General features: G+C 49.5%; 1 protein-coding gene across 10 annotated transcripts in view; it reads right to left on the reverse strand.

Moving 5' to 3' along the window:
* PRDM2 (PR/SET domain 2) overlaps window positions 1-25,423 on the reverse strand; it is a 117,864-nt gene that overhangs the window by 14,568 nt on the left and 77,873 nt on the right. For 6 of the 10 annotated variants that reach the window (XM_025856652.2, XM_025856646.2, XM_073903329.1 and 3 more), the window contains one exon: window positions 19,281-23,682. The exons of 1 other annotated variant lie outside the window; for it this stretch is intronic. In XM_025856652.2, coding sequence (XP_025712437.1) covers window positions 19,281-23,682 — 4,402 coding nt within the window. Of the gene's footprint in view, window positions 1-54; window positions 182-7,345; window positions 8,153-14,516; window positions 19,165-19,280; window positions 23,683-25,423 lie in introns of those variants that run through there. 3 more of the 10 variants (XR_003205197.2, XM_025856650.2, XM_025856647.2) reach the window with 3 other exon arrangements.

Genomic DNA, 25,423 nt, shown 5'->3' on the forward strand with positions numbered 1-25,423 from the left:
CAGGCTGTCATTTACCCCAAACTTATTTCCCCCATTGATGTGATCACTACTTACTGACGGCTTGCTCTGTGTGCCAGGTACATAGGACACAATGGAGGGCCGAGTGGATGTGCTCTCTGAAGGCATGAGACTCTGCAAGCAAGGGGGTGGCTTTGATCTATCCTAAGCCTCCGGAAGGACCCTTTAGAGCACCACAAAGAAAGAAAAATTAATTCAGCCTTTCCGAACAGAAATTTTCTAAAATCAGCCATTTAGGGGCTCCTGGGTGGCTCCGTAGTTAAGCGTCTGCCTTTAGCTCAGGTCATGATCCTGGGGTCCTGGGATTGATCCCAGTGTCGCGCTCCCTGCTCGGCGGGGAGTCTGCTTCTCTCTCTCCCTCTGCCTCTGCCCCACTCGTGCGTGTGCTTTCTAATAAATAAATAAAATCTTTAAAAAATAAAAAATAAAATAAAGTAAAATAAAATCAGCCACATGAAGCAATGTGTCCTGAACTTGATTTAGTATAATCTTTGGGAGTCAGGTTCTCCACTCTGCACATATGTGCTGTCATGTGCCTTGCGGAGGAGATGTCCTTGAGACTTCTTAAGGGGTACCAGCCTTCCTGTCTCCACACTAAACAAAACCAGGCACTCCAGGGTTTATCGGTATTCATCAGTCAAGCACCTATTATACACCTGGCCCTGTGCTAGGCCCTGGGGACACAGCAGTAAACCAAACAGAGCTAGTCTCTGCCGCCATGGGGCATGTGTCCTAGAAGGGGAAGGTCATCATTTGTATAATATAGAAGTAAACACATAATTACGAAGTGTTAAAAACAGACACTACCAGAGCTCAGAACAAGGGAACTGACCATAGAAATACTCGTGTGTGTGTGTGTGTGTGTGTGTGTGTGTGTGTGTTTGCATGTCCGCACGCACAGTTTCTGTTTACACCCTGAAACCTGGGCTCTGGGACACATCTGAAATACATTTCAGGATTTGCTTCTCTGTACCACATTGCTTTTGCTGTATTTTATGGGGTAGGGAGGAAGGGAAGGAAAAGGAAGCATAGAATGCGTAACTTTACCTCCAGGAAAATACAGGACTTCCCGAAGAGGTCGTGTCTGTCGCTGAAGGCCACTCCTCTGGGACAGGGGGTGGGGGCGAGAACTGTTACTACCAATTCACACCCCAGATATTTCCTGTCCTCCTGAGTCTCAAGGCAAGTTTTACACCAGGGGATTTGGGGAGTTGGCAAATCGGAACAAGACCAGGGTAGGAACTCACCCACTCTCCACCCTAGGCCTTCTCTGAACTGTGAATAGCAAATCTGGTTACATGAGGATCTTTTGCTTTTTACAAGCAGCAGATCTGACAATCTGTGAGCAGCCGAGGACAGTCCCTGCATTTTCAACAGGGTCACCTTTGGCTTGCTGCAGATGGGTTTCAGATAGAAATAAGCCCTGGAGAAACGGAAGGAAGGTTGGGGATGCTTGTGGGAGATGCCTCCCCGGGAGAAGTTAGGGGGCATCTCCACCTGCTAAGCAGGCCCAGAGGCGAGCTGTGGGGCGGGGGGGGGGGGTCCAGAGAAAACCCTCTGAAAGCTGCAGAGCAGGGCCTGCCTCCGCAAGTCCAGGAGAGGGGCCTCCAGCCCACAGAGCCCGGTCTGAACCCACCACCGCCATCAGATGCCACATCGGTCCCCTGCACACCCTCAGCCCAGAACACCTCCAGTCTCTTCCCAAATCTCCCCAACGCTGGAGCACCCCCAGACTCAATTCCTGGGTGTCTCCTCTTCATCTACACTCGCTCTTTGGGGGCTCCAATCTCGTGGTTTTCAACACCGTGTGTACTCTGAGGACACCCAAATTTACATTTCCAGCTGGGTCCTTCCCTCTGAACTTCAAACTGTATATTCATCTACCCCATCTGCATCTCTCCTTGAGGGCCTCACAGCATCTCAGACTTCATATGCCTGAACCTGAATTCCCAGCACACACACACCACACAAACTGGATCCAATGAGTCTTCACCTCATCACTTAAAGGCAAAAAAAAAACAAAACAAAACCAAAAAAACCCAAACTGTCATCATCCTTGATTCTCTCATCCAATCCTCAGCCAACCCTCAGCAAACCTGTGGCTCCACCTTCAAAATACACCCAGAGCTCTACTGCTGTTCCTAGCTCCACTGCCACACTCCCACCCAACTACCATCATTCTTCACCTGCATCCCCTTCCTAGTCTGTATTTCTACTCTTGGCTCCTCTCAGTCGGTCCTTAACAGATCAGCAGGAGAGATTCTTTCAGAAGGCAAGTCATCCCATATTACTCCTCTCCTCAGAGCCCTCCAATGCCTTCCATTCACTCCAAGTACAAAGCTTACAATGACTGTAGCAGCCCTTGGTTACCTCCCTGACCTCACCCCTTATTCCCCTCCAGCCATGCCGGCCTCCCCAGTGTTCCCTGAGCATGCCAGGGATCCTTCTGCCTCAGGACCTTTGCACTAATTATTCTTTCTGCCAAGTGCTTTCCTCCCTAGGTCCCCATGCTTGCGTCTTCACTTCCAAGTCTTTGCTTAAATGTTCCCCTCTGCAGCCAGGCTTTCTCTGGCCCCCGCACCCCCATTTTAAGTGGTAGCCCCCATTCTGACTTCAGATTTCTCTATCCCCATTTCCCTGTTTTACTTCTGTCCACAGCACTCACCACCTGACATTCCGTGTAGCTCCTTGCTTGTTCATGGTCTGTCTCCCGGCCCCCCCACGGAAACATCAGTTTTGCACACCGCTACACCCTCAACAGTGCCTGGCACACAGCACCCTACATCCACTCCTGAACGAATGGAGGCCCAAGACCCACACGGTCTTTCCCGACTAAATCGCACCCGTGAGGCATCGCCTGTGATTTCTGGGTACTGTGTAAAGTGGGACCAAGACTTAACTCACTTATGGAAGCAATCAGAGTGCAAAACCTTCCTATGCCTTCATGCAAAATTTTAATGGCTTCTCACCCACACCTAACTGGATGACAGCTTTTAAGCAAATTACTGTGAGCCTTTCTAAGCATTCGACGTGTTTTCCGTAAACAACTCCACGATCATATTTTGTCGGGTTGGATACTATGTAAATGAGTCACAGGAGTACAATACCAGACACGAGGGGCATAAACAGGTCTGGGAACAAACACTGCTGACTTTTGGCAGCACTGAACTTGAGTGCTGGGGATGGAAGAGCCAGGGCTCTCCCTGCAGGTGTCGTCAGGATGCGTTCCCGAGGGAACGCACAGCATCCGTCAACAGGGAGGGTTGAGTCAACCAAACACCGGCTGAACTTCAACTGTATTTCAGTTGATCCCCAGCTGGTATCGTCCCAGAACTTCTGCAAGATTCCTGGCAGCACCTGCCCTGGCAGGCCCGTCACTCTGCAAGACGTCCTCACGCTATTCCTTAGGCGGCGGTGACCATGCCGGACGCGAAGACAGAACGTGCACACGGGAGAGCCCAGGGCCCCCCCTCACGGAGCGCACACGACCCTGTGACGGCGGCAGCAGGATCCCATCGCCCAGCAGCTACGCCTGTGAGCTGGGGGCGGGGGGAGGCCCCGGTGGGGACACAGCCCAGTCCAGCACAGCCCCGTCACACGTGGATGACATGGTGAAATCAATCAGAGACAAAGGGACTCGCTATTTTGAACAAAAAGTACACGCAAGAGTATCTTCCACTGCCGTGTAGTTTGGAGGTTCTACGAGTGAGGGACCCCTTAGGAGATACCGGGTATCAGGAGGCAGAATTAAAGCTGGTGACGGAGAGAGGGCGACCCTACTTTCAGAGCCAAAAAGTGGAGGAAAGGGTTTAAAAACGTAAAGGAAAATTTGGATAGCTCCACACCCCGCGCCCCCATGAAGTTCAGGATGCTAGAGGACAGTCACAAGCAGCCTGTGTGCGCACTGGTGCAGAATTTCCCTCATTTCGTTGAGTTAATGAGCCAGCAGCTACACTGGACTGCAGCACACAACCTCCTCCTGGCCTCTGGTTTCTCGCTCGCCTTTCCTTACGCATCCTTAACCTTGAGGACTGTGCCCTGAGGTGGCAACGCTTTAATGCTGATTGTAATTAACTATCGCCAAAGAACCAATCCTTTTCTTTCAACCTGATCTTAACTGGTCATTTACTAATGCAAGGGACACTCTCTGTACAGCTGCCAACAATTAAGTGCCCCAAAATTCACACTTGAAGCCAAGGAGTCCTAAGTTGGGGTCCTCTAAGCAGAGTGATAACTTTGACTCTACTATTCCGAGAAATTTTTTCTCCCCGCCCCCCCTTTTATTGCATGGACACTGAGTGAGCACCAACTACGTACTGGGGGCCGCACAGGTGCTGGGGACCGGTGAACGCACGCTGCAGGACACCACCGCACAGCACCACGACTACACTAGGTAAGAGCCAAGGGTCTTCTCCGCACCCCCGCCCCCCAAGAAAGATACACAAAGAGCAACAATGGCCAAGGCAGAAAATCCTCACTTCCACCACGGCTCTCACACTGAGAAGTGCCCCCACCTGTGGGGGGCCCTACTCGTCTGTCATGAGGTGGTTATTAGGATTAGAGAGAAATGTTAAGTGAAGTTTTCTGAAAACTGGAAGTTGCTATATCAAAGATATTGCTAATAAAATAATTTCAAATGAGGACTGGAAGCAAATTAAATAACGAGATGGGATGATACCGTTTCACTTGTTCTTTTTCTTTTTAAGACCCAGAGGAGAACTCCTGGGTCTGCGTAGCTGATAAAAAACAAAGATTTCAAAGACCCACCCCAGAGATCCTGGCTTAGTAGGTCGGAAATTTTAAGTAAGCCTCCTGGGTGGGTTTTGATGCAGGTGGTCCAGGAAGGGAACATGCTGGTGAGGTAATCCTAACTCTGGCCCCTTCACGCACCTGGGAACACCTTGAGGCAACGCAGCTCCTCAAACTGAAGTTAACAAGACAATACGCACGGGTCCAGCAAAATACTCCGCTCACCTAAGCACCTGACCAACACAATTCAGGACATCGCCTTAATAAAACACCTGCTGTCAGCTGACACTAATAGGCTGTATCTGTAATCTTTATAAATAGTTTTAAAAGACAGAAGCATACTAATTAGGGTGATGACGTCATTCACAACAGCACAAACTTCAACTACAGTATCCGGCACCAGGTTCACTGGATGCATCAAAATGGTTGGTTCCGGGAGCGCCTGGGTGGCCCAGTCGGTGAAGCATCGGCTCTTGATTTCAGCTCAGATCATGATCTGGGTTGTGAGACTGAGCCCCAGGTCGATCGAATGATTCTCCACCCCCCACCACCACCCGCCCCTCCCCTCCACCCCACCTCCTGTTCACGCTCTCAAAAAAGCAAACAAACAAACAAAAACGAGTTGGTTCCTATACCAAAGCAGTTAACATAGTAAACTTGCTAGTAAATTTCAATCAGGAGTCTAAATATAAATGATAAAAAAGTAGGAGTATAAAACACCTACATACCTATGCACTGGTTATTAGAGAAATTCTGAAAAGGTTCCGGAGCAAGATCTGGAAAAAGAGAGGAAAATCACTGGGCAGGCCCATCAGCCTGTGCGCCAAGTGAGGAGATGAGGGAACGTGTACTTCCTTGCAGAGTCCCACCACTGGTTCGCACTTAGCACTAAATAAAGTATGTCCTCAGACATAAAGGTGGGCATCAGGCAACAGGAAGACGACAGTTCTGTTTCAGAACCTGGCCGCACACCTCGGCCGCGGAAGAGCGTGCACACGCCACCCATTCCCATTGTTCTCTTACAAGTCATTTCTCTAACTCACGTGTGCTTCAGGAGCTGGAAAGAGAAAAAGCTGTCTGTATGTTTGTTACACCTAACACTCTCCTCTCCCAAGGTCAGCTGTCCCGCAACGTCACGCGCCGGCAAAGAACCAAGAGCCAAGACCTATTTAAACGAGTAGGCAAATCATGCCAGAAAAGGCACGTTCTGGCACTAGCGCCCTTTGCACACGGGGTCGGTCCTTGGGTGTTCCGACAGGGCCTAGCACACCTCTCTGTTTGCACGTAATGTTAATAGGACTGCTATCCGGCTTCCTCGCCCGTAGACGATTAACAGAAGCCTATCTGGGGACGTGGGGAGCGCAGACAGGCTCCATAAAGGACGCAAGAGGGGCCGGTGAGGAGTACCTCCTTCTCAAAAAGCTTCAGGATCCTGTATGCCTGAACTGTCTCTGAGGGCATCGTTTTTCCACCACGAAGCGGTAACTGGTTACCTTGAGCCTTCAAGGAGAGGTGAGGCTCTGCCCGGTATAGCTTCTAAAAGCAGGGAAGCAGCAGAGAGGTGGGACCGGAGACAGCCAACTCCTGGCACCGCCAGGCCTTCCTGCATGTGAGGCGGACACCAGGCACCGGGCTCAGCCCTCTCCCCCCGCCACCCCCCCCCCCGAGCGCGACCCCACCTCTGAGGCATGCCTGCTCCCCACGCACCTAGGGAAACCTACTTGCCAACCACGGCTTGGGAAGATTCCCATGCAAACAGAAAAAAAGCAGACTCTAGGAAGCAAGGTTTGACTGTCTGAACCAGTCAGCATCTGGGGTCGGCTCCTTCCCCAACACAGCCGTGTAGATGGCGCCAAACTGCAGGCCTAGCGGCAACCACACACCCCTATCTCCCAGAAACACACAAAACGCACCGGGACCAGGAAGGGCCAAGAGCTGTGTTCACCTCCAGAAGGCTTAGCACCTCTGAGTTAGCGGGTGCTTCTTGTCGACACGTGGGCAGCTGCAGACTAATAAGGCAACCTCGAGCAAACGGCCTCACCTTTCTGTGCCACGGATCCCCGCTTATAAAATGGAGAACACAAAAGGACTGGCTTCCTTGAGTCGCCGTAATGAATCCATGGGGCAATTTATGAAAAGCCCTGAAAACACTGGCTAGCAAGCACTTTAAAGTTAACAGCGATCATTCCTACATTATTATTTCAATGAACTGGGGTTCCTTGGTTGGGTTTTCGTTTTACAGAGCTAATGAAGATTTTCTTCTGAACCTGGCTTTTAAAAGTTTAAAAAACTTAAAAAATAACATTATGTGAAGAGGTGATAAAATCACAATCCGCTTTTCCCTCAGCCTGACTTGAAAAATGGTTTTCCTTGGGGCGCCTGGGTGGTTCAGTCATTAAGCGTCTGCCTTTGGCTCAGGTCATGGTCCCAGGGTCCTGGGATCGAGCCCCACATCGGGCTGCTGGGCAGGAAGTCTGCTTCTCCCTCTGCCACTCCCCCTGCTCGTGTTCCCTCTCTTGCTGTGTCTCTGTCAAATAAATAAATAAAATCTTAAAAAAAAAAAAAAAAGAAAAACGGTTTTCCTGTTTGATAGCTCCTTCTCTTTCTGACGTAGGAGTGCCTGATGTAGAAAGGAAGCAGCTCCGGCCTGGCTCAGACGCAGCAAAGGCCCGGGGGTCAGGGGCAGCAGGACCGGCAGCTCCTCACCACCGGAGAGCTTTCTCTCTGGGCAGAGGCAGGGCATGACGAGGGAATGTTCCAGCTAACGCAACCTGTGCCATCACATAAAATCTCCTGTGTGGCAAGTCAGCTTTGAGCACCAGCCACAACCTTCAGTCAGATTCAAGTGGACTTTCCATAACTTGTCTAGCCGCTATCGTTTATGAAGCCCCTTACTATGGCAGGCGGCTTCTGTGGTCCTCACAGGCTCACCTGTTGTCTTCACAACCATCGGATCACTATCGCCATTTTGGAGAAAGGAAAACCGGGCTCAGAGCACTTAAGTCATTTGCCCCAGGTTACGGAGCTGGTAAGTAATAAAGCCAGGGTTCAAGTATTTTATTCAGTCAACAAGTATTTATTCAGCAGCTACTACATGCCAGGAACACTGCTGTAGATGCTGGAAATGCAGCAGTGAACACCACAACACATTCCCCCCAGGCAGAATGTCCATTCTAGTAAACACACATGACGAAGCGGTAACAGAATGTATACAGGAGAGTTAAGTGCCCCCCCCCCAAGAACAGTAGTGCAGAGTAAGGAGATGGAGAGGGCCAAGGGCAGTATGTCCAATTAGATGATCAGGGAAGGCTTCTTGGAGGAGGTGACAGGTGCTCAGCAGCTCCAGGTCCAGAGCCGATCAACGCCCTTACCTACATTCCACTACCTGCAATGAAATCACAGTGAAACCTCAAAACCAGACCACTGGCCTGCACCACATTACCCCTCATGGAAGGCCAGAGGCCATCGGAAAGTTCTGAACCTTGAATTCCATTCTTGCGTGGTCAAGGCCGGCCACCCTAGGCTGAAGCCCTACATGGGGCCCACGCTGCTCACATGAGGCGCTCTCGGGAGGCCAGGGTGCACCCCGATGGAGGGAAGGAGCCCGCCCAGGAAGGCTTTAGGAGTTTCTAAAATTCTGACAAAAGTTCTAATCTCATCAAAGGTAGTAATCATCTGTTCTGGGAAACTAATAGGACTGATGTTTGTCGGCTGCCATAAAGGAATCCTTCTCTTCTACAGACTTTAAAAGCACGAGCAGCTCTCAGTCTCAAATACATAAATCTTAAAAAAAAAAAAAAAAAAGTGTGTGTGTGGGGGGGATGCCTGAGTAGCTCAGTCAGTTAAGTGTCTGACTCTTGGTTTCAGCTCAGGTTGTGATCTCAGAGTCCTGAGATGGCTCCCCATGTCGGGTTCGGTGCTGAGCATGGAGCCTGCTTAAGAATCTCTCCCTCTCCCCGTGCCCCTCCGCACCCTCCCCACCCCCGCCTCAAATCAATCAATCAATCAAATAAAAGCACAAGCAGTTTCTCCAGAAGCCTCTTCCAAAAGTTCCACAAGGATCATCATCACACAAGTCCTGCCCCTTCCACCCGGGATGGCTATCAGGCCATTGGCCTCCTTCGTGGGGCGGGAAGAAACCACCACCACCACCACCACCACCACCACCAGCACACCACCACAGCCATCAGCTACTGAATCCTTACACTAAGCACACAGCCCACCTCCTGGGATACAGCCACCCGCAGGTGAGGCGGCCGAGGCTCAGCCAGCAGCAGGCCCACCTGGGTTACAAGTGGTACTCAGGGCGATTAAGACCCAGCGCACAAGGGCTCAAGGCCAATGTTTATTCCCACTGTATTACACAACTTCTGCAACAAACCCCCCTTGGGGCGAGGACATCACCATCGGTCATTTGGGAGACACCACAGCTGTGTAAAACCGAGGGGCACATGAAGCGGGTGGGGTCGCTGTGAAGAGACTGGAATCACATGGCCGGTTTGTGCACTCCACTTGCAGCTCTGGGACATAATCCAGGTGCCGATGCCCCTCACATTCGGTCGATGTAAACTGTACATGAGAATGCCATCTCCCTCACGTGGGTGGGAGAGGTTCAGGGCAGGTAAGCCCTGCAAAGCACTCAGAACGGGACCCGCACTCCGACTCGGCCAAGAGCACCCACCCCCCCAAACCCCGCTCCCCCCGAGGCGGCCAGCTACACCCCAGGGCCCTCTCAGGGCCCGGGGCACAGGCAGAGTCCATCAGACCTGCAGCCCGACGCCTTCATGACCCACACTGGCCATTAAATTAAAGAGGTTTTCTGAATGGCCGACCCACTGAAACACTACAGGAGAATGTGCCTAAATTCGAAAGTCCAATAATAGCTTGGAAATAGAAGCCATCTGAAAATGTTCCTAAACTCGAGCCGGGCTGGCAAGGTTCAGGCGTGATTATAAAAAGCAAGCGAGAGGACAATGTTACTGCAAGGGAAAATTGAATCCGTGTGAGTCTCAAATAACTCCATTCCAATGGAGATTATTAAAATAGAATATTCTGGGCAATTATTAAATACTGAAACAAACACAATTATCTTAAACGGAAATTCTTACTTTTAAATTAAAAATTAAAATTGCCACAACTGTATCCTAAGGCCTAAATCCCCTTTGGTTATTAACTTACCTGTAAAACAGATGCCAGGTCTTTTTTTAATGATTCCTATTTAAAATTTACATTTAGATTTAACACTAAGACTTGCTAGTTATCCAAGCACAATTCCAGATCATACCATAGGTGCCTGTCCAACCACAGATGGATACAGATACGGAAAAACGCCTCGCTTAAATGTGTTCTGACTCAGGGCATAAACCTGTACTTCAAAACCCATCCGTAGCTTTCTCTCATCAGTGAAATGTCCCCCTCATCAGAGGGGTGCTTTGCCTGGCTTCCTGCAGTGGGTGACTCGCTGGACACGGGAAGGCACATTTAGGCACTAACTTCTTCCATAAAATATTTTATGTTTTCTGGAACATCACCTCAATTTCGGGTCACTTTCTATATGAGGCAGCTGAAAGGGAATCCAGCTGGTCCAAGTGAGGCAGAAGACAGAAGCATACACAAATGCTATTATCCCAACAGTTCAGGAAGTTTTCTCTTATAAAAGGATTTCCAAGACCGTCTTTGTGGCTCACAACGGAACGTCATTTTTACAACTGCAAGTAATTTAATGCAGAGTCATGACGGTTTTCCCCAATTCTTATTCTTAATCCAGAAAGTAAAAAAAACCTACACATACTCTCCAGGCTCTAATCCTATAGTTCAAAAATAACTACCGGCAGAAACGTAACCCTTTGCTCTGCACTGGGCTGAGGTGGGAAGGCAAGCCTGGATCAACTATCCTTCTGGGCTAATGCCGGACAGGGTAAGGTTCTCACGTGACATCTGGGGAGGACTCCTGATGACCCCCAGGCCCCTTCCTTAGGACCACTTTCAAAATCAAAGGGTATTACTACTACAGCGAGCTTGGTTTCTATTAAGCAGATTTTTCTTGACTAAGCAGACTGACCTATAAAGCCGGGCAGAGCTGCAAGGTCTACGGCAGGTAGAGGCATATTCCACGGTCAGAGTCAAGCTGGACACGGGTGTTCGGGGGCAGGTCCTGATTATCTGCGCTCTGGTTGCACCAGGAAGACTCCCTACCCACCATGATGATTCTACTTGTTCACTAAGCCAAAAAGCCCTGAGTAGAGAAGGTCTCAAGGCCTGTATTCTACATTCAGAGCATATGAAGCTTTAAGAAATATACAGAACTATAAAAAATGATCAACAGAATGTTGTAGCTTGGAGGCAGCTCAAATCCCAACTTGCTACCTGAGAGTGGTAGGACCTCTGAACAAAATCACCGCCCCCCCCCCCTCCACCCAGGGTCTATTTCCCCATCTGCACACGGTACCAACTTCAAGGTGTTATATATAGTCAAGAGTCAAGTCTGAAAGACGCTTAGCACAGTCCCTCATGCAACAGAAAGCACTAGAACCCTGTATCCAACCTAACGAGGCTTATCAGGTGTTTCCAAAACCACTCAGAGAAGAAGCGGCCCAGGGGCAGGCGGTGAAAGGAAGAGCTGGAGTGCACCATGCAGCTGGAAGCGGGACAGGCCGGGGAGGGGGGGGTACATGGCGGGGAACCCTGGGCGGTCCGAACAGGAGATTGGGCCACAGGACCCCAAAAGATGGGTCAATGAGCAGTTTACATTTTCCCCTTTGTCGCACCCCCTCAAACCGCAAGCTCTGTTCCAAACTTTTTTTTTTGACAGTTTTCATTTTGTCTAAAAAGAATTTTACCAGTAATATGGAGGTCATCATACCCACCAACCTGGACCTTGCGCCTACTATCTTTTATCTCCTGGCACTGTGTACTTAAAGGTCCTGCATCTTATAGGCAAACTCCCAGAAAAAGGTCCAGGCACCCGGACAGAGGGACCCAACAGGGGCTGTGACCTTAGAATACTGGCTAAGAAACTGCACAACCGGCCAACCTTCCTGTTCCCCTCAAGGCCTATCACCTCTTCCATGAAATACACATGCTTTTCTACAGCCCAGGGTTCAAGCCTGGCTTCAGAATAGTCCCTTACTCCCCACCTCCCAGGTCACCCTTCGCTCCCGCCTTCAGAAAAATGGGGCACACAGGGAACACACAAGTGCTTGAGCAATGCAGAGCCACACACATTCGTTGTCATGTCTCCCACCTCATTCCAGGAAGTCTGCAACATGCACGGACACTACCTGGGGCTTAAAACTACAGGCTACCCAGGCCCCGCCTACGGTCTAATTTAAATGGCTGGTTGTAGGACTTTGGAGCTGGTAGCTTAGCACCTCTCTGGGTTGTCGGAGAGCCACCGCACGGGAGGGCAGGGCTGTGGCTCGTCTTCTGACAGCCTTGCCTATTGCCCGACCAGCATGCCAGTCCCTGCCAGGTGCCCTGCAGTCTCTCAGGACGACTTGATCTCTCCCTCTCTCTGCTCTAGAATACACCCTTCAATGGTGCTTTAGGAGGACAGTCACTGAAAGATGAGATGCCCGAGGAGGAGCAGCAGGGCTGGTGCCACCAGGCAGGGAAGAGGCCACAGGCCACCGGGTCTCCGAAAGTATGACTAATGGCAACCCACTTCCTCTAATCACCAGCCGGGTCTTTAAATGTGGCCCTGGTATCCAAGGCAGCCTTTCTCTCACACTCACCTGCACTGCAATCCACTTTCAAGGTCAAGTACCATTTACTCCTTTATGGATATAAGTCAATCCGTTTGGAGGTTTGATAGCAAATCAAAATCCACCTAAGCATCAAATGCAGGAAATGAGCCATCATTTTAGTATGGTCACTTTAACGTAAGTATTAAAAGATGGCAGTCCTCTAGATATCCACCCTCAAAGAAGCCAGAGGCATCTTCTTGACCACCCAGCCTTTGGAGAACTGTGACAGTGTGACAACGTTTCCAATAGAAGTATAAATAGGAGAGACCACCAAGAAAATGTTAAGTTCCACGAGGGCCGGGATTTTGTTCCACTGACGTAACCTAGGGACCCGAACACAGGCCTGGTATATATGGTGGGCGCACGATAAATTCATGTGATTCTGTAGAACACCTTGCCAGAAGCACCTCAACCAACCAGATTAAAACAGCCAGCCCAGAGGAGGGTTTGTAATCAGAAACAGTGAGAGGTGCTTCAAAAGAGCAGAAACATAAGGCTTCAATTACTAGCCTTTTCAATTTTTTAAAATGACTCCATGAAGAGGAAAAGCAACCAGACTGGGGGCAGCCTGTTCCTGGTGGGGTGGGAGTTACTGGACTTCTTGGGGACTCTTCCACTGAGTCAATGTCCGCGTGCCTGTTGGGCTCCGGCACTGCTGTCAGCACCCGGGTCCCAAGGAGCCAGACCTGGCCCTGCCCCTTCAGTCCAGTGAGATAGTCTGTGAGTAACCAAACCCAGTAAAAAAGACCTCCTTCTGGAAGGAAAACTCAAGACTATCTAGCCCATTCCCTGCTAACCAGATTGGGAACAGAGATCCAGAAAGTAAAAGAACTTGCCCAAGGTGAAGCCACCCATGGCAGGGACACAGAGGGCACCCATCAGATGCCTGTTCAATGGCACGAGGAGGGATGGATGAATGGCGAGCACCGGGGCCACAATGGAAACCCCCTTCTCCTTCCGGGCCCAGTGCTCGACCTCACAAGGCACAAGGCCCAACTCGTCAACAGGGCACTGGGAGAGTTGAGCAAAACATTTAAAACAAGGCATTCTGAAAGCTGTTCTGAAGCTCCACCAAGCCCTCAACCTCCTCCACACCTGCCTCCTCCCCCTGGGTTTCTGTAACAGCGGAGTACAGTAAGGACCATAAGCCAGAGACGGAACGGGACAATCTGGCCAAGGGAGGCTGATCACACCTTCTGCTTCACCACTGTGCCCTCAGATGCAGTAACATGCAGAGAAAGGAAGAAAGTACGGGAACAGCAAGTGCTACAGTGGAAGACATTATGCAACTGCTTGTATTCAATCGCTTTTAATTCTCACACACACACACACACACACACACACACACACACACACACACACAGCAATTCCATATAAGCTTAATACAAACGTTACAACTGGTTTTTCTTCCGGGGATTCTTAAAAAGAAAGGTCCCCAAAGTAAACTGTTAACAAGCACAGAGGAAGCCGAGACCCCACACATGAAATTCTTTATTTCCCTCTTAGCAAAGTAAGTTCACAAGGTACTTCTCAGCACCACTGTCCCAATTGCATGTCCACCCTCTCATTGGGATATAAGCAGTGTAACCCACATTTGGTGAATGCCAAATAGGAACGAGCGAAGAGAGGTCTGGGTGGACTCTATGTGCCGCACTTCCTACCGAGGGCGGCCCCCGACAGCTCCTGCAGCCCCTTCCTCTTCCTCCCTCACTGCTCCGGAGGATGTACAAAAGCAATCCTTTCACAAGGGTTTAGAAAGTGTTTTTATTGGTTACAATTATATAAAGCGTATCACTTGAATTCCCTCTAGTTATTAAGTGCTTGCTAGCAATAGCATAAAAACACTTCTTAGACATCTGACAAGCTCCGATGATTTCTTTCATACCAGAAGGGGAAGAAGAGCAAAGGGCATACCTGTCTGTAATGAACCCCCGTCCCTCCCTCTCTCTTTCTCTCTCTCCCTCTCTCTCAAGGCTACATTGGTTAAAATCAACGGACAACCCCTTTTGTATGTCAAATTGTAAATTTTAATGTTTTCATTAGAATAGTCTTTTATATCACTCTCCAACAAGAAAGAATAAAATAACTAACAGCAAACTTCAATACAAAAACACTCTCCAGATTAACAACTCCAACAAAAATGTAAAATGTAAATCACATATAATACAATTGAAGTGTCCAAAACAATTTAAATAATTTTAAATATTTTATTTTTAAACTGCTACAAATGCTTTATACATTTCAACATAAAAGTCCCCATAACAGAAATGTAACAAAATGGGAATGGTCGCGAAAGGGTTAAAGTGGCACAAATTCACCAAACAAGCATCAAACTACACATTTTCAGAGGTAGATTACTTTTAAAGTTGAGAACAAAAAACAACATGAATAAAACCAAGCCATTTTCCACCAACTCAGTCATCAATTAAGGGGAAGGCATAGAATGCAGAGAAACAACACTTACACATCCACTCAGGACGAGGCCAATTTGTGGGTTTTTTGCTCTTTTAGAGACGGAAGTGTAAAACCTGGCATGTAAATTCATTTATACTTACGTGTAGACATAACATCTGTAGAGGCCTGGGGTGCATCCTGGCTGCGTATATATTGCTACATAGTCTCCGATAATATAATAGTTATAAATTAGTGCCAGATAATCATCTGAGAGGATAACGTCCATCTGGATATATGAACATGACACTGGAAGAAGCATTAAAAAAAAAAAAATCCATATCCAATCCGGTTTCCTCTCCATTATGCTGGCAATCTGCTTGTGATATAGATTAAAAAAAAACAAAAAAAACAAAAAACAAGCTGAGAGAAGCTAAATGCGTCTCTGTATATAACTCATTTAAAAGAAAGGCATCAAGAGCTGGTGTGTGACCATAACATTTTAGAATGAGTGCATCAGAATCTGTCATCCCTGAAATCTACAGAGTACTACTCATAAACCAGAACTTGCTCTGCAAGGTTAAGTTCCAATCATTCCTTTCTCTCCTGTGTGCCAAGACCCAGGGCTGCGCTCAGATCTGAGCCCCCAGCGCCGTGGTGACATGCCCTCCTCCTTGTGCCCTGATCGCCTGGGAGCCCAGCGCACGTGCTGGGCTCCAGCAAAGCAACGGAGACCTGACCCTAACCAGGGCAGCAAGAAGCCTGCCCACAGTCAGTCGTGTGTGAGGATTTTTGAGTCAGCTTCAACTGGTTTTGCAAGCGTGGTAGATCTCATGTCCTTGGCCGTAGTGCTTATCCTAAGTTGAGCATGCAATATCTTTATTTAGTCAATTAAGGTTTGCTTTGTTTGGGGGGCTTTTCTACATACAGGAAGCTCCTAGAAAATATAGAAACTGAAGCTGAATGGCAACATCACGTGACATGACCTGTGTTGACGGAACGGTGCATAGACTGTTCAACAGCAAAAGGAGGACTCTGAAGGTGCACAGGAACTTGGGTATCCTACTCAAGAGAGGCTGGGAAGGACCACGAGCAGGTCTCTTTGGAGTGGTGTGTGGCAGAGACAGGTATGTGAAAACTTAGCATCACGGTGGCCAACAGGAAAACATGGTCTATTTCATGTTGCTCCATCTTTAAGTGTTTAATGGCAACACGGTATTTTGTTAAGTTGCTCTAAAAGAAGCATTAAAGAAGGTAAGAACACCTTGAAAGTTACAAAGACCAAAGATGGCTATCTCTTTCCTGGTCTTTCCTCCCTCTTACAGCAGGTGGAAATGAGCCCTCAGCAAGAGATCTAACTCCAGTCCAACAACATGCAGGTGGGCTCTGGCCACTGACCGTGTGAGGTGAGCCCAACACAGGGTAGGGTCCGCTGGGGTTGACAGCTGTCCCGGGACAATCTAAAGATGGGCGGTATGCCCGGTGTCCTCTGCTGCCCTGTTCTAAGAGGAGGATTTGGAACACGGGTCTTTGTTACACCCCGACTGGCACAATGTCTTGTGCTCCAGGAAATGACCAACTGGCAAATTCTGCTGAGCCCTCAGCATTCAGTGGGAAACTCTGACTTCATTCACATGGCTTGAGAAACTGTGGAATCCTCAACTGGCATTCAAATGTTAAAATGTCTGAGTACTGGGGACTCGCTCTGAATCACAGTTTGTCAGGCTGAGACACACAGGAAAACGATGTGCGGCCAGTTCGGTTTCAGTCTGTGAATATGCAACGGGCTAAGTAAAGCGAAATCACTGAAAAAACAAAAGGCAAAGCAACTTCTCCTAAACATGCGCCATGAAATCAGCCCCAAATAAAATTTACAAGCAGAAATATACTGTGAAGGGATGAAGACTACAGCTAAAACCATTCCTCTCTAGTGTTAATACACCCAACACGGAGGGAGGATGAGGCCGGCTTTCTAAGAGCCCTGGGCTGAACAGTGATGACCACCCCCCGCCCCCCCACCTTCCGGAGGCTGGAGCTTAGGAATCCCAGTTTTACAGCAAATGCACAACAAGGTGCTAAGAAGACCACACCAAACTCTTGGAAGAAATGCCCACTCTTGTGTCCAGATAATTAAACGATGATGTCCTATGGAACGTGTTCTTTTTTTCACTTCCCAAAAATAAAATACTTCACGAATTTGTGGTCACCTCTAAGCAGCCCCCCCCCCCCCCCATGTAGGACACACGTCCTTCATTCGGCCGTGCCCACGGTACACAGTGCCAGAGACGCCTGCCACCGGGGAAGGGAGGCCTGCTGCCACCATCTACCCGTTAGAAACAATGGCAATGTTTTCTTATCAGACTCTTGAGTGTTTCCTTTTAGGCCCAATCCATTCCAGCAATGGAACCCCCTGTTTACTATCAAATAAAGCAAAATCATTAAGATTAACTGGAGCAAAGAAGAGAGACACAATTTTATTAGGCACTTTGGTCCTTTGCAGTTTTCAGGGTTCGTCAAAAAGCACTGGATGAGTAAGAGGCCAAGTGAATGAACTTCATACATGTATAGTTACTCAAGAGAGTTTATCTTTATAGTACTTTAATTTTTCATAACCTCACCCTTGAATCGTGTAATTGGGATCCAGTACAAAATGAGGGATTCTTTCAGGTAACACTGCAGACAAAAAGGGATGCACACAGTACATTCTAAAACATCAACCACCTGGGAGATGTTTTTCAGTACAGTCGGTGAAAATGATGGCATTTTCTGGTTCTTCAACCCTGAAAAGAACTCGGTTCAAGAACATCCTGTTGTTGTGGAACTTCCAGAACTGGGTACAAACAGGTGCACAGTTAAACTGCCACAGGCAGGCAGTGTGAACAGCTGATAAATAGGTGTGCATTTTCACCAGGGCTAAGCTCCAAGATGCTGTATTATGCATATGCCATGGCCAGAGACCAGATGCTGAACTGGAACTACCGTGACAGATCATTTCGTTCACTCAACCAAAGTCGCTTTTTAAAAATGTGACCCTTGCATTCCCACGGTAAATCATTCCGATCAGCCTTGGCCGATGACCCTCCTCTACATCTTTCTTTCGCCACGACTTAAGGCACACCAGCACCAAGACCTCCGCTCATCAACTGTGCAGCGCTAACAGCCCCTGAGTCGCGACCTCTCCGAGATGGCAGTCACTCCCCAGAATTCATTCTAACGGTTCGCCTGAAACACCAAAGAGTTTTCAGACACCGAAAGTTACAGCCAAGAAAGCCTAGAGCCGAGCAGCTCATCACTCTTGAAAGGAAAAGATTTTAAAATACTTTGCAGAAATTCTATCTGATGTTGACTATTTCACACAGGATTCACCTGGAGGCATTATCCAGGCAACAGGGATTCCGAGAACGCAACATCAATTTGGGTTACTTGAGTTAACTTGGAAAGTCTGAAAAGTCAGTATGACATATTTAACTACTGCCCTGTGTTTTTAATGTGTCACTGAGAACAGTTCTTAATACAGGGAGGACACAGAATAAAACCGTGAAATCACCCCCAACCTAAGATGAATTCTTCCGCCATCAGTGGGGGAACAAAGGCGCTGCTGACACATGGGGCCGACCTGCCCTGGGCTGCCGCACCTGTCCAAGGGACCCGCCAGGCTCTGCCCCCACTGCAGGCTCTCAGCGCTCCCCCTCCTCGCCTTTCTTCAGAATCTGGCCTGTTTCTTATCCTATGTCTGGAGACGGGAGCGGGTTGGGGGGGGTGGTGGGTGGATAAGGCATCTCAAAAGGGAGTCCGGTGTCGGGTGTTTGTTTTAACCAGTGAGGCAACTTTTTCAAATTACAACACAATACAAGAAAGCATGAATAATAAAAGCATGCTCAATTACTAATAACTATGCTCCAGTCACAGAAATATTAAACAAGATTGCAATGTGGTTTCAACGAACTTCGGTGATCCAACCGTAACTATGAGCAATGATCTATGATCCGGAAATAATACAAAGTGACACTGAGATATTACCCAAGATATGAAGGAAGTGTGAGAGAATTTCATCTTTTCATAATAGGGTACTTTTGGGAGCTTTTTCATGGTTTCAAATTCAATTCACAACCGGCCCTAAGAAAGAAACGGTACCACTCGGTGAGTCCTAGGTCTGACACAAAAGCTGGGAATTCAGGTCTGAGGCAGCCAAAGCCGTGACCCTTCTTCGTGCCTCCAACTGAACCAACAGCTACTTCCTTTAAATGCTTATGTCAAAATTCTACAGGAAAAAAGGAAAAAATAGCCATTGGGCAAGAATATGGTGTTCTTCCAACCGTCTTTCCCCCCCGCGCTCATCAGCTCGGACTTCCTCCGGCCCTGGAAGACTCGGCTTACCTGAAGTCCTTCAGCTCCTGCTTGCCACCGCTGTCCTCCCTCCTGCCGTCCCCCGGGTCGGCAGCGGCCGCCAGCTGGAGGCTCCGGGTGACCGGCCCCCCACTCCGTTCTCGAGACTTTACATTGAACCGGTCTGTTCTTTTCTTACTGGCCAAAGCGGCTTTGCTCTGCAGGACGGCCTTGCTCTTCTGCACCCGCACGTGCAGGCCCCGGGGCGTCTTGCCGGCGAGCTGGGCAGAATGGTTCTTGGCCACCGCTTTGGGCTTTTTCCCCTCGACGTGAGTTATTCTCGCCATTCTCATCGGGCTCGAGTTCCTTAAGGAGGAGCTTGGCTTTTTGGCCTTGACCGAAGCCGCGAATTTGACATTCTGCTTGGACCTGAAGGACGAGGAGGGCAGCGGCACGGGAGCAGGGCCCGAGCTGCGCGCTCTGGTCTTGCCCAGAGGAGCTTGCATGCTTTGCATCTTGATCTCCGCGTCAGCCGTGCGCCGCCGGTGGCCGCTGCTGTTTTTGTCGCTCCCTGCAGGGGAAGCATGCCCGCCTTTCTTGGATGAGTGGGCAACATTTTTTCTGGCAGGAGAGCGCGGTTTTTTGGGACAGCTGAAGGCGGCGTGCTTGTTGAGGCTCCCGACGTATGTGAACTCCCTGCGGCAGTGCGGGCAGATGTGTGAGGCCGGCTCACAGGCGGCGTTCAAGTCGGCCTTCTGCTTCGCAGATTTGTTCTTCTGAAGGATTGCTTTCTGGACAAGCTGGTTTTTTTTCTTCAGTGCGTTTAGTTTGAGCTTGTTCGAGGACATCTTGCTGAGCTCGACGCTGAAGTTCAGTCTTTTGGGCTGTCCCATTCGTCTGAAGGCGTTCTTCCCGGAGTTCTCTAGAACCACCACACCGTTTTTGGGCTGTACAGTCTGTTTCAAGGGGACTGGGTTTTTCTTAGGGGTATACCTCTTCTTGTCACTGGCAGAAGCACATGCCAGGATGTGTTTGTGTAACTCCGGCATGTTGTCAACACCCTTCCCACACTTTGTGCAGCGAATGGCAGTGGTGAACGTCTGTGGGATGTTGTGTGTTGTGAAATTTGTGGCCGTCACACCGATGCCCATGGGGTTTCGGTGATGGTACTGAAATGGGGGCGGTTTAAAGCTCGGGTAATGCTGATTGAGGCCCAGTCGGACATCGGGGTCTTTCGTCTTTATGCCAGAAGCCATGATTTTTATGGTCGTGTAAAGCTCTTCGGAGGAATCATTTAGCTCTTCTTCCTCTTTCGATGCTTCCGAAGGATCTTCTGGCAAACTCTGCATATGCTCTCTATGGGCCTTGCTGGGATCGGTGAAGTTCTGGGGCCTCAGGGTGCCGCTTTCAAACTCATGGTGGGTGCACACCTTGTCTGGGTGGAGATCTCGCTGGTGCTGCTGCAAATTGCACAAAAAAGCAAATTCTTTTTTACAAACTGAACACACAAAGATATTCCCAACTCCATGAAGCAAAAAGCGATGTTCTGACAGATCAGTTTTCGCCTTAAAGAGCTGCACACAAAATTCACATTTGAAGGGCCATTCTTCAGCATGGACAGATAAATGTTTGGTTAGATCTTTAATGGAAAGAAAAGGTGATTCACAGACATTGCAGACGAAGTTTTTGTTGAATGTTTCCTGAACAATCTCCTGTTCCACTGCAGACTGGAGTTCTTCCCTGGGCTTCAGATCGTCATTCTCTAGTTCCTCCTGCTTGAAAGTTATCATGGGCAGGGAAGCTTCCAGATTATCCCCGGAGGAAACAACAGAGGAGACCGCTGAGAGCGGTGGCGGCGAGGGGGAAGAGGAGGAAGACGAAGAGGAGAAGGAAGAAGACGAGGAAGACGACGAGGAAGACGACGAGGAAAGGGTCGGTGGTCCGGGCGAAGCCGCAGACGTGAGCGGCTCCACGGAAGGGATGGGAGATGGTGACGGAGACACTGTAGGGGAGAGAATGGGAAGCGGGGACTGCACGGTGGCATTCGAGAGCGGGGAGGGACACAGACGGGGAGATGCCTCGGAAGAGGGGACCGGAAGAGGGACAGTAGGAAGGAGTGGAGGCGGAGGTGTGGCAACAGTCAACACGGGAGGACAGGCTGGGGGGGAAGAGGGGTGTGTTGGGATCAAGAGAGGAGGCAACTGCCCAGAAGAAAGGGACGAGGTCTGTAGGGCAGGCGAGGAAGGAGAGACATCGGGTGGGGACTCAGCCACAGGGGCCGATGAACTGGCGTCCGGGCCAAGGCCAGCGTCCGGCTGGGGGTCCAGGGACTGACAAGGACTCGGGCTCCGGGTCACATCTGCAGTGCTCTCTACGGGTAAGTCAAGGCCATTGTACTCATTGAGAAGAACCTTCTGCAGCATGCAGGTAGTTGGTTTCTTTTTCTTTACAGCACTGCAGGCTGGCTGCACCAGATGGTTTTCTTTGAACTCCTTGCCTTCAGAGTCACTACAAGGCTTCTTATGCACACTGAGATCTAATACAGATTCCCACTGGACCGGAGTCCGGCCTGTGCCCTCAGCCTTCTGTTTGACACCACTGGACAAATCCAGTGGCTGCTGGTTGCACACGTTGCTAAAAGTAGAACTGGCTGCCCACTCCTTAGATACTTTATATTCGTCAAAGCATGGCGGGCTCACAGCTTCTCTCTCCTCTCTCCCCGATAAACTCCACGCGGGTGAGTTGCTGTGACTTTCTAATTTGGGCTTTTTGGAACCTAGAACTCCATCAGTCCACGCTGCTTTGCCTTCGCTTTGCTTTCCAAAGTCTCGAAGGGCAGGACTGTGTTGTGGGGAGCTGGGAGGAGAACTGGTCCGCCGCTTAAAACGACTCGAGGTCACGGGGAGCATGGATGCGGGAGCAGACACACAAACGGGCCCTAACTTCGGAATTTCGGTCGCTGAAATGCCTGCAGGAGGAGTTAGCTTGTCCTGGGTCTGAAGAAGTTGTTTGAGCTTCGATGACAAGTACACACTTTTCTCTTTGTGGAAAGACACTGCCTCTGACGTGGATATGCTAAGAGGCAGTAAGGAACACGAGGGCACCGAGGGCTCAGGCTCCGTCTCCGCTTTGATTTTGGGTAGCGCGGGAGGACTCGCGGTTCTCCGTTTCTTGGACTCGCTGTTCGTGCCGCTGGAAGGCTCTTTAGGAAGATCATCTGCTACCGCGGCCTGCGTGGTCTTTACATTTTGGGTGATCTCCACCGTAACTGGAGTAAGCAGACAATTGATCCCATACAAGTCGGCCGAGCTGGACTCCATCTCGATGACGTCACAGTTACTCGTGCTGCTGCTGGTCTGAATTTTGCCATCAATATAGAACTTTAGGTTTTCCGAGATATTGCTGGAGATATCCATGATGTACACGTCCTCTGCCTCCCCGTCCTCCTCTGGCTCCGTGCTGGGCACGTAGACACTCTGGGCGGGCGGGGCCTGCTCCGCGGGGGGGCGCGGCTCCTCCAGGAGGCCCCCTTTCCGCCGCACGCCCTTGGGGAGCAGATGGCGCTCGTGCACTCTACGCTGATGCCGTCTCATATTCGTATGCGTTCCAAACACCTTCTTACAGTATTTGCACGGATGCAGCTCTTTAACATCCCCGTTCTCCTCTACAACAGAAGAACTGACCGCTTCCAGGGGCGCCTTCTCGGAGTGCGAGAGCAGAGAGTCCTGCCCGAGGCCGGAGGGCGGCGAGCCATGGGCGGCGGCGGCGGCGGCGGCGGCGGCGGCGCGGTCTCCGGGGGCCCTGCCGTCTGCCGGCTCGTCGGGCGGCGGGAGCGCGGGCCCGGGCTTGCGCTTCAGCCCCGCCTCGTGGCGCCGCTCGTGCCGCCTCCTGTTGATCTGCGTGCCGAACGCCTTCCCGCAGTACTTGCACTTGAAAGCGTGATTGACTGTGGACATGTGGATGTGCGTGTGGCGCTCGAGCCCCTGTTTGGTCGTGAACTTCCTCTCACAGTGCTGACACGGAAACAGAAACGTCTCAAAGATGTCACCATTGGCCTCTTCTTTCGTTCTGGGAGTTCTGGAAACAGGTGGAACCTCCGGAGAGCCTGCAAGCGTTTCTCTTGACACGTGTTTTGGTTCTTCTAGTAAATCTTCTGGCTTCTCATCACATCGTATCTCTGGCTCTTTCACAGAACTTTCATTTGGCATATCAGCTTCTTCCTCGCCCTCTTCCTCCAGCTCGTCCTCTTCCTCCTCTTCCTCTTCCTCCTCTTCCTCCACCTCATTCACCTCACAGGTCATGGCTGCCGGCCTCCCGTCTGGTTCCGGGCGGGGCTCACAGGCGGCGGGGGGGACCACGCGATCCGGAAGCGCGTCCTGACTGACCGCCTCCTGGAGAACGGCTGTCTGCTCCACTGCAGAGGCTGACGCCTTCTCGTCCTCTTCTTTGGGGCCTAGAAAGCACAGGGAAGCAGAAGCACAGGCTTGAGGACAAAATCCAGCCACTTCATGATCAATTCTTACTATGCAAGCCATTTTCTCTTACCATCGAAGATACGTATGGGAGAGTGTGACCAGCAATAAAAAGCTCTACCTTCCCATTTATAAAGCCATACTGAATAGGAATCCATTTTGTTCACTTATTCAACAAATATTTACGGAGCGCCTGCTACACACCGGGCCACACACCGCACAATGAGGATACGTGTGTGAACAGAGTGTGGCCACATGGACCTTCGAATCTGTGTTCAGTCACGCGCATATAAATACAACTGTGTTGACAGAAACTGTAGTACTTAAAACTGTGCTGGAGGGGTGCCCAGGTGGCTCAGTCAGTTAAGCATCTGCCTTAGGCTCAGGTCAGGGTCCCAGGGTTCTAGGATCGAGCCCCACACTGGGCTCCCTGCTTGTCCCTCTCCCTCTGCCCCTCCCCATGCTTGTTCTCTCTCTTGCATTTTCTCTCTCTCAAATAAATAAATAAAACCTTAAAAAAAAAAAAAAAACCCAAAAACCTGTGTTGGATATTGACACAATACTGGATTCAGGACTGGATTCGGATCCAGTATCCACTGATACTGGGCATCAGGAGTCTTGCTGTGAATTCTATTCCTCATGATTCCAAACTGAAACTAGAAAACTGCTAATCACATTACCAGGTTAGGTTCTTCATAGGCTGTCTTGAATAGAATGATTCTTTCCCTCCTTCCTGACCAAAACTATATATTTTAGAAACTAGGACATTTTCCAAGCCTAATCAAATTATTAAGAACTCAGGAGCTGTGGAGAAAAAGGAACCCTCCAAACCTCCTGCACTGTTCGTGGGAATGCAAACTGGTGCAGCCTCAAAAAAAAATCAAAAACAGAACCACCCTAAGATCCAGTAATCGCACTACTGGGTATTTACCCCCAAAAAATATAAAAACACTAATTCAAAAGGATACATGCACCCCTATGCTTACTGCAGCATTATTTACAACGGCTAAACTCTGGAAGCAGCCCAAGCGTCCATCGATAGTTGAATGGATAAAGAATATGTGGTACACACACACACACACACACACACACACACACGGTATTATTCAGCCATAAAAAAGAATGAAATCTTACCATCTGCAACAACAACATGGATGGAGCTGGAGTATAATGCTAAGCAAAGTCACTCAGTCAGTCAGAGAAAGACAAATACCATATGATCTCACTCACGTGTCAAGTTTAAGAAACACAACAAATGAGCAAAGGGGAAAAAAAGAGGAAAAAAGACAAACCAAGAAACAGACTCTTAAGTACAGAGAACAAACTGGTGGTTACCAGAGTGGGGGGATGGGTGAAACAGGTGACAGGGATTAAGAGTACACTTAGCATCATGCGCAGAGTAACGTACAGAACTACTGAATCACTACATTGTACACCGGAAACCAATATAACTCTGTATGTTAACCATACTGGAATTAAAATAAAAACTTACTAAAAAGAAAAAAGAACTCAGCAGCATCTGAAGAAGGAAATAAAGACCTGAAGTGACTTCTGAGTCTCTAGACCCAGAAGAAACCCACCTGAGCCCAACCTGAGGTAGATGGCAGACAGGTGGTCGGGAAGGGGCTCACTAGTACGACGACAGTGGTGCAGAGGCCTAAAGGAAACGAGTCATGCAAGTGTCTGGGCGAGGGAAGCCCACCAGACAGAGGAGACAGCAGA

The sequence above is a fragment of the Callorhinus ursinus genome, unplaced genomic scaffold, assembly GCF_003265705.2.
Source record: "Callorhinus ursinus isolate GAN/ISIS: 27379988/994484 unplaced genomic scaffold, GSC_fseal_2.0 scaffold18, whole genome shotgun sequence".
Taxonomy (NCBI): domain Eukaryota; kingdom Metazoa; phylum Chordata; class Mammalia; order Carnivora; family Otariidae; genus Callorhinus; species Callorhinus ursinus.